At 49.7% G+C, this 9853-nt stretch overlaps 1 protein-coding gene across 1 annotated transcript in view; it reads left to right on the forward strand.

Annotated features, from left to right (window-relative positions):
* The first annotated feature begins 369 nt into the window (after positions 1-369).
* itga10 (integrin, alpha 10) overlaps positions 370-9853 on the forward strand; it is a 24102-nt gene continuing 14618 nt past the window's right edge. The window contains 11 exon segments of the mRNA XM_041238976.1: positions 370-391; positions 655-764; positions 1110-1198; positions 1499-1613; positions 2770-2897; positions 3979-4127; positions 6105-6255; positions 8463-8628; positions 8965-9038; positions 9244-9283; positions 9286-9366. Of these exon segments, the coding sequence (XP_041094910.1) occupies positions 656-764; positions 1110-1198; positions 1499-1613; positions 2770-2897; positions 3979-4127; positions 6105-6255; positions 8463-8628; positions 8965-9038; positions 9244-9283; positions 9286-9366 (1102 nt within the window). The 5' untranslated portion in view covers positions 370-391; position 655.

Below are 9853 nucleotides of genomic sequence, written 5' to 3' on the forward strand. Positions count from 1 at the left end.
CATTATTCAGCAGCTTTCACTGGACTCTATGAAGCTGAGGGAGTTCATTCTATATAGAGGGGGTGCAATTCAATATGATAACAAGGGAACATTATTCAGCAGCTTTCACTGGACTCTATGAAGCTGAGGGAGTTCATTCTATATAGAGGGGGTGCAATTCAATATGAGAACAAGGGAACATTATTCAGCAGCTTTCACTGGACTCTATGAAGCTGAGGGAGTTCATTCTATATAGAGGGTGATGCAAAACTTAATATGAATACCAGCGGTCTCTCTTTTCCCCCTCGGCAGAGTTCTGCATCTGTTTCAATATCGATGTGACGGGCCTGCTGCGCGAGAAGCCCTCGACGCTTTCAGGACGGTCTGCGCACGAAGCGGAGGGGCAGAAATGGGATCCTATTACCCCTCGCGATACGCCCGAAGCCGGGGGAGCACCCCCCCTCCGGGGCTCCCCCCCGCGGGGCGGGGCAGGGGGGAGGGGGTATAAAAGAGCCTGCTAAATGACTAATCAATAATCTGAATCAATCAATATATTTATTTATTTATTTATTTATTTGAGTGACTCATGAAAACCAGTTCCACAAGTCCTATAGTGACACATGAAAACCAGTTACCCAAGTCCTAGCCAATCGGCTGTGTTTGTTTGCGCTGCAGGATGCTGGTTGGTGCCCCGTGGGATGGGCCGGCCAATAACAGAAAGGGAGACGTCTACAAGTGCATTGTGGGAGAGGAGAGGCACTCGAACTGCAGCAAGGTGAACCTGGGTGAGCCACGCTGGACCGGATCAGTGCCCCCTGCTGGAATTCTGCACAATGCACAGGGAAACAGGGAACATTCACGGGAATGAAATCATTACCCTTAGAAAAGTTTACCTCTGTATTTTTAGTTTTCCCATGCTCCAAGGACGGGAATAAGACTCCCATTGCACAGCAGTGTCACCCTTTCCAGGTTTTACTACCAGCTTGATTAGCCCCCAGTGTGTCTAGATAACAAGCTCAGGTGTGTCTTATTGAACACACAGTAAAATTATGTTATACTATGCATTTACCATACTCAACGCTCCTAGCTGCTCCTGCCTTCGTCATCTCCTCTCTCTGTCTGTTTTGCAGGAGACACGGCTCTCCAGAATGTATCCAAGCAGATCAGAAACACACACTTCGGCATGACGCTCGCAGACAATAAAGGTGAAGGATTTGTGGTGAGTGCTCCTTCTCAAAGTGTACTGCTTTGGGACCCCCCTGGTAAAAGCACAGCACAGTGTAGTGAAGCACAGAGAAGATAATGAACCAGCCCCCTTCTCAAAGTGTACTGCTTTGGGATCTCCCTGGTAAAAGCACAGCACAGTGTAGTGAAGCACAGAGAAGAGAATGAACCAGACCCCCACCCCCACCCCCATTTTGCTAGTGCTGTACCTCCTGTTCTCCCAGTTAAAATCGAGAGCCAACATTTTGAGAGGTTTTCATCTCACCTCTGTTCTGTTCCCCCCGTTTCTCTGCAGGCCTGCGCCCCCCTGTGGTCACAGGAGTGCGGTACCTCGGTTTTCAGCAACGGGATCTGCGCCAAAGTGGACCAGAACTTCCAACCAATTGAGACGATCGCACCAACCGCAAAGAGTGAGCAAACATGACACCCACACAGCTCCTGCAGCAGCACCGATCCAGTCATCTACTGGAGAGAGAGAGAGGGAGGGAGAGAGACAGAGGGAGGGAGAGAGAGAGACATGACACCCACACAGCTCCTGCAGCAGCACCGATCCAGTCATCTACTGGAGAGAGAGACATGACACCCACACAGCTCCTGCAGCAGCACCGATCCAGTCATCTACTGGAGAGAGAGAGAGGGAGGGAGAGAGAGAGACATGACACCCACACAGCTCCTGCAGCAGCACCGATCCAGTCATCTACTGGAGAGAGAGAGAGACATGACACCCACACAGCTCCTGGCAGAGAGAGAGAGAGAGGGGGGAAGAGAGAGAGACATGACACCCACACAGCTCCTGCAGCAGCACCGATCCAGTCATCTACTGGAGAGAGAGAGAGAGGGGGGGGAGAGAGAGAGACAGAGGGAGGGAGAGAGAGAGACATGACACCCACACAGCTCCTGCAGCAGCACCGATCCAGTCATCTACTGGAGAGAGAGAGAGGGAGGCAGAGAGATCGAGAGAGACAGAGGGAGGGAGAGAGAGAGACATGACACCCACACAGCTCCTGCAGCAGCACCGATCCAGTCATCTACTGGAGAGAGAGAGAGGGGGAAGAGAGAGAGAGGGGGGGAGAGAGAGAGAGAGATGAGATCCACACAGCTACTGCAACAGCACTGCAAGACATAATAATAACCTGATCCAATCTTCTACTGGAGAGAGGGGGAGAGTGGGGGAGAGAGGGAGAGACAAAGAGGACAGGGAGAGAGGAAGCGAGAGGGAGGGAGAGGAAGAGGGAGAGTGGGGGAGAGGGAGAGAGAGAGAGGGGGAGGAGATATAGAGAAGTGGCAAGAGGGGGAGACAAAGAGGGAGAGAGGAAGAGAGGGTGAGTGGCAAAGAGGGAGAGAGGAAGAGAGGGTGAGTGGCAAAGAGGAAGAGAAGTAGAGAAGCTCTAACCAAAAGCGTTGCATCACCCTGCAGAATGACCTCATTTAGCATTATAAAGTGGCATTAAACCTGCTGAATCATGTCACATTTTTCCCATCGAATTACGCAGCACTTTGTAGTTCACCATACGCAGCAGACCGCGCTGACAGCAGAGTAAACGGGCGGGTGTGTTTCTCTTGCAGGGTGCTCCACCTTCATGGACATTGTGATAGTCCTGGACGGGTCCAACAGCATCTACCCCTGGTACGAGGTACAAAACTTCCTCAGCAACATCCTCAGGAAGTTTCACATCAGCCCGGAGCAGATGCAGGTCAGAAGGGGGGGGGTGACAGCAATACCTAAACAAGCATTTCCAGACCTGACCTGTGGCGACAGCGTTCTTCAATAACCCTTTCTCTTTGTCGCTGTTCTCCGCTACAGCTTGGCATTCTCTCTTGTCTTTTTCTCTCGCTTGGTCACGTCTAATTTAATGAGATAATCATTCTCACAATGCAGCCACACACATTTCACACACGCACACGCACACTCACAACTAAAAGGTTTGCTCCGATACGTCTCTACAGGACAGTACAAGGCACCAACACCCTCCTTGCAGCAAGGCTGAATAAGGAACTTGTCCTACATCGAGTTAAACGTTAGGGCTACGATAAGGGCGCGATAGAAGAGCGCTCGATCAGAATAAATCTACAGCTCTTGCCATAAAAGTTTTTCAACACCTAGAATTTTAGAATTGAGATAATTAAAACAACAACAAAAAAAAACCATATGAACTAATTAACATAATTTAGATAGTGTATAATTTAGATCCGTAAAGGTATTACACTATTAGATTTCGACATTTTTAAAAATGTTGTGTTTTTTTTTCGTTATGAGAATACAATGCGAAGCGGCGGTGTGCAATTCAATATGTTAACGCGACTTATTCAGCGGGTTTCATTCGACTTTATGAAGCAAAAATCAGTTCATTCTATAGAGAGGGTGATGCAGAACTTTTGGCCAGAGCTGTGTAAGAAATTTCAGTTTTTGAAAACGCCCGGTCCGTGTTTATGAGGATGGATTTGGGGCGAATTAGGGATAATCATAACTTTTCAAGCAGAATCGCATCTCCGCTAACCAGAGTTAAATAAACTCAGGCAGGAAATACTTTTTGGTTTTTCGGACGTTCCTTGAGCGACCAAAATAATGCAAGCCGACGCGCCCACAAGCCCAGCTTCCTGTGAGCTGGCATCTGGTGTCACTTCATCAGGACAGCAGCCCCATCTCGACTTTCCCTCGATCACTCAGGCGGGTTCAGCCGACACCCAGAGGCTTTCCACATGGTCAGCGCTTCATCTGAAACCAAAAAACATCCCCTCTCTCTCTCTCTCTCTCTCTCTCTCCCCTCCCTCCAGGTCGGGGTGCTGCAGTACGGGGAGGTTTCGGTTCACGAATGGTCTCTCCACGACTACCAGACCACCAAGGAGGTCGTGGAGGCGGCCAAGAACATCAGCAGGCAGGAGGGACGGGAGACGAGGACCGCGTACGCCATCCACATGGGCTGGTGAGCGCCTCACTGCCGGGATTCACCATGCTGCACTGCGCTGTACTGCGCTGCGATTTACTGCACTGCCCTGTACTGCACTGCTCTGTACTGCACTGTGATTTACTGCACTGCCCTGTACTGCACTGCTCTGTACTGCGCTGTGATTTACTGCACTGCCCTGTACTGCACTGCTCTGTACTGCGCTGTGATTTACTGCACTGCCCTGTACTGCACTGCTCTGTACTGCGCTGCGATTTACTGCACTGCCCTGTACTGCACTGCTCTGTACTGCACTGTGATTTACTGCACTGCCCTGTATTGCACTGCGCTGTACTGCGCTGTGATTTACTGCACTGCCCTGTACTGCACTGCTCTGTACTGCGCTGTGATTTACTGCACTGCCCTTTATTGCACTGCTCTGTACTGCACTTTCACAAAATAATAGCAAAGAAAAAGAGAGCAGTTTACCCTATTCTTGGTTTCACTGGGAGTTTAATAATAAAACGCACCTGAACTTGTCACCTAGAAACACTGGGTCTGATCAAGCTGGTAGTAAAACCACAGATAGACCCCGACAGCCAGACCCTCACAGAACTCCACAGCCAGACCCTCACAACCAGACCCTCACAGACCACCACAGACCCTCACAGCCAGACCCTCACAGCCAGACCCCCACAGCCAGACCCTCACAGCCAGAACCCCACAGTCAGACCCCCACAGCTCCAGTTGGTGTGTCAGGTTCAGCTGTGGTTCATAGCGCTGTCCTCGGCTCAGCTTCTCTCCCAGATAGCTGTGAAAGCAGCAGGCTTCCCTCCCAGCCACATCAACACCCCTGAGCACAGAGAACCTGACACCTACAGTCACTGCAATAACAGGACGATTAACCAGAGGAATGTGCTGAGAGGAAATCTTCAACTCGGAAAGCTGCGAAGCCAAGCAGAAAAAGAAAAAAAAAAAATGTTATTTCACTTTAAAAAAAAAATAAAAATTAAAACTTCAAACGGTCTGTAAAACTTCATACCTTACCCTTATAAAGGTTTACAACTTTACCAGACCTTTCTGTGCTTTACAATGCTTCCCTATGCTTTACCAGACCTCTCTGTGCTTTACAATGCTTCCCTATGCTTTACCAGACCTCTCTGTGCTTTACAATGCTTCCCTATGCTTTACCAGACCTCTCTGTGCTTTACAATGCTTCCCTATGCTTTACCAGACCTCTCTGTGCTTTACAATGCTTCCCTATGCTTTACCAGACCTCTCTGTGCTTTACAATGCTTCCCTATGCTTTACCAGACCTCTCTGTGCTTTACAATGCTTTCCTGTGCTTTACCAGACCTCTCTGTGCTTTATAGAGAAGATAATGAACCAGCCCCCTTCTCAAAGTGTACTGCTTTGGGATCCCCCCTGGTAAAAGCACAGCACAGTGTAGTAAAGCACAGAGAAGATAATGAACCAGCCCCCTTCTCAAAGTGTACTGCTTTGGGATCCCCCCTGGTAAAAGCACAGCACAGTGTAGTGAAGCACAGAGAAGATAATGAACCAGCCCCCTTCTCAAAGTGTACTGCTTTGGGATCCCCCCTGGTAAAAGCACAGCACAGTGTAGTGAAGCACAGAGAAGATAATGAACCAGCCCCCTTCTCAAAGTGTACTGCTTTGGGATCCCCCTGGTAAAAGCACAGCACAGTGTAGTGAAGCACAGAGAAGATAATGAACCAGCCCCCTTCTCAAAGTGTCCTGCTTTGGGATCCCCCTGGTAAAAGCACAGCACAGTGTAGTAAAGCACAGAGAAGATAATGAACCAGCCCCTTCTCAAAGTGTCCTGCTTTGGGATCCCCCTGGTAAAAGCACAGCACAGTGTAGTGAAGCACAGAGAAGATAATGAGCCAGCCCCCTTCTCAAAGTGTCCTGCTTTGGGATCCCCCTGGTAAAAGCCCAGCACAGTGTAGTGAAGCTCAGAGTTTATCACAGCGTTTGACTCATGTTTAACCCTTGCAGTTCCGAGGCATTCAGCCCAGAGAGAGGGGCCCGAGAAGGAGCGGCGAAGGTGATGATTGTGGTGACGGACGGAGAGTCACATGACGGGGAGGAGCTCCCAGAGGCGCTGGCCGAGTGCGAGAAACGAAACATTACGCGCTACGCCATCGCGGTGAGTCCGGGGGCCGGAGGGGTTAAACTGGGAGGGAGGGAGGTGACCCACGGAAGTACTGACCGGTCCAGACCTTGCTGCAGCTGTTGCTTCACTTAGATCAGAGCAGATCACAGTCCGACACTGTGATGCAAGAGAGTCAGAACTGGTGTAACAGGCAGGCTGAGTCACATGACTCCCATCTCCCGCTCAGCTCTCTGACTCAGTCAGTCAGTCCTCTTGAGGCAATGGAAAGAGCATCAGGAACTGCTATTATCTTCAAGAAGGTTAGAAAATGCTGATGAAGACGACAGCAACAGCGCAGGGACTAGGACTGTGGACACACACACAAACCAAGCTACTGACACACACACACACACACACACACACGTCAATAAAGTGAAGCTGGAGATGACGAGATGGAGACAGACACTGTGTGGAAATACTTGTTAGACACGAGATAAATACGTCGCCTGTTCTATGTGTCGCTAGACGTTCCGGCACCTTCTGATTTAGGACCACAGCACTGATCCTAGAAGATGAAGTTCTCAGCAGCCTGACCCTGCTTCCGCTGCTGCTGCAGAGCTTGGTGAAGTCAGAAAAAAAACAAGAAGAGGGAGAGGAGGAGGAGGAAGAGGGAGAGGAAGAGGGAGAGGAGACAAGTCCAGCCACACGCACAGCAAAACCTGACAAACAAGATCATCCAACCGATCAGCCAATGAAACGCTCCACGTCCCCTTTGGTGCTGGCTGCAAACAAGCCTGCAAATACAGCTCTCTTATGTTAAGCGGCCCCTTGCACAGTCACTGTAAGCAGGCTCTTGCACAGTCACTGTAAGCAGCCCCTTGCACAGTCACTGTAAGCAGCCTCTTGCACAGTCACTGTAAGCAGCCCCTTGCACAGTCACTGTAAGCAGCCCCTTGCACAGTCACTGTAAGCAGGCTCTTGCACAGTCACTGTAAGCAGCCCCTTGCACAGTCATTGTAAGCAGCCCCTTGCACAGTCACTGTAAGCAGCCTCTTGCACAGTCACTGTAAGCAGGCTCTTGCACAGTCACTGTAAGCAGGATCTTGAGCTGATGGTCTTGCTTGCTGCTGCTGCTTCTCATCCAGTGGCCGCTGATCGACCACAACCACTGGTGGCAGGCATCTGGGAGGCTGGAGAAACCTCGCCCACAGTGGGGACCCAAGCTTCGTCGCTGGCCAGGGGAGAGGGACCAGGGGCTGGCTGGAGCTCCTTCAAGGTGCCCCTGCCAAGGAGACCGGAGGACCAGCACTGTGGACACAGCGCTCCCTGGGGGAAGGGTCCAGAAAGGGCTGGAGGCGCGGGAGGACAAGCGAGAACAAGAGGCTGAGGATAAGAGGGAGGAGGAGCCTGAGTCTGCAGGCATGGTTAGTGCAGCAGTGGGTCTGGGGCAGGCCTGGGCAGAGCTACTTCTGTGATTCAGCTTCTTCTTTGTCTTCTGCTTGGATTGTGAGCTGATCTCGGAGAGATGCACCAAGCAGGACCAGCAGCAGCAGCAGCAGCAGCAGGGTCAGGGCTGGGCCTTTTCTTCTTCTTCTTCTTCTTCTTCTTCTTCTTCTTCTTCTTCTTCTTCTTCTTCTTCTTCTTCTTCTTCTTCTTCTTCTTCTTCTTCTTCTTCTTCTTCTTCTTCTTCTTCTTTCTCTTCTCCTCTTTCTCTTCTCTTTCTCTTTCTCTTTCTCTTCTCTTCTTCTTCTTCCTTCTTTCTCTTCTCCTCTTTCTCTTCTCTTTCTCTTCTCTTCATCTCTCCTCTTTCTCTGCTCTTGCTCTTCTCTTTCTCTTCTCTTTTCTTCTTCTCTCCTCTTTCTCTTCTCTTCTTCTTCTTCTTCTTCTTCTTTCTCTTTTTTTTCTTCTTCTTCTTCTTGCTCTGTGATCTGCTCAGATCTCAGAGAGAAGGTAAACTAAACACAGTGGCAGCAGCAGCAGTGGGGTTGGGAGTCAATTACGCTCGGCAGAGGAGTTGAGTCTCACTCTCTCTCTCCTTCTCGCTCTCTCTCGCTGTGTCGTGCAGTTTTGTACAGCTTTGTGCAGCTTTGCATTGTTGTGTGGCTCTTGTGTCGTTCCGTTGTGTGTAAGTCTTCTGTGGTTCCATTGTGTGTGGCTCTTGTGTGGTTTCGTTGTGTTGACTCTTGTGTGGTTCCGTTGTGTGTGGCTGTTGTGTGGTTCCGTTGTGTGTGATGCCATCCGTGTCGTTTCTGGGGTTCCAGGTTTTGGGGCACTACATTCGGAGACAGCAGGACCCCGAGACTTTCATCAGCGAGATCAAGTACATCGCCAGTGACCCTGACGACAAATACTTCTTCAACGTGACGGATGAGGCAGCGCTCAGCGACATCGTGGACGCTCTGGGAGACCGCATCTTCAGCCTGGAGGGTGAGAGAGGAGAGAGAGGAGCGAGAGGAGAGGGGAAGAGAGGGGGAGAGAGGGAGGGAGAGAGGCAGAGAAGAGAGGGAGACAGGAACAGGAGAGGGACAAAGGGCAGAGAGAGAGAGAGAGAGAGGCAAAGAGGAACGGGAAGAGAGGGAAGCTCCTGGTAAAACCTGGAATGGGTGAAACTGATGTCTTACTTTCATCCCTGCCACCAGTCTGGACAGTGAAGAAGACTGTGAAGTAGGGAGGGAGGGAGAGGGCAGGATGCAGGGAGAGGGGATGGTATCTGATTTTAAGGGGAATTGCGAAGTCTAACCTATGTTTTCCTTTGCCTTGAAGGGACTCTGGGGTCCAACGAGAGCTCTTTCGAAACAGAGATGTCTCAGATTGGATTCTCCACACACATGCTGGAGGTGAGGAGCACTGAATGACAGGGCTGCCTCTTACAATACAAATTCAGCAGTGTGCATATTTAACACTCTGTTGCTTCTGTAGATTTGCTGTGAGTCTGAAATCAAACCACTGGAACTGAAAATATGGGGAAACTGTCTTGCAAATTAGCGACTGAATTACTAAAAAGGAGATTGAAATCCTCACCCCCCCTGTCCTTTGTTTCAGGACGGCATCTTGTTCGGGATGGTGGGGGCCTATGACTGGGACACTCCCTGCTGAAGGAGGGCAGACAGGGGCGCATCATGCCCGACCCCCCCGAAGGCTTTGTCTTGCAAATGGTGATGAATTACTAAAAAGGTGATTGAAATCCTCATGTCCTTTGATCAGGTGATCTTGTTGATGGTGATGATGATGGGACGATGATGATGATGATGATGATGATGATGATGATGATGATGATGATGATGATGATGATGATGATGATGATGATGATGATGATGGTGATGATGATGATGATGATGATGATGATGATGATGGTGATGATGATGATGATGATGATGATGATGATGATGATGATGATGATGATGATGACCACCACTACTACTGCTACTGGTGACTACCACTAGCTGATGACTGACTATGACTACGATGATTATGGATGATACGACTATGATGATAATGACTATGATGACGGAGTGACTATGTGATGTTGACATGAGATGATACTGACGATGATGATGATGATGATGATGATGATGATGATGATGATGATGATGATGATGATGATGATGATGATGATGATGATGATGATGATGATGATGATGATGATGATGAT

Source organism: Polyodon spathula, chromosome 51, assembly GCF_017654505.1.
Source record: "Polyodon spathula isolate WHYD16114869_AA chromosome 51, ASM1765450v1, whole genome shotgun sequence".
NCBI classification, from domain to species: Eukaryota; Metazoa; Chordata; class Actinopteri; order Acipenseriformes; family Polyodontidae; genus Polyodon; species Polyodon spathula.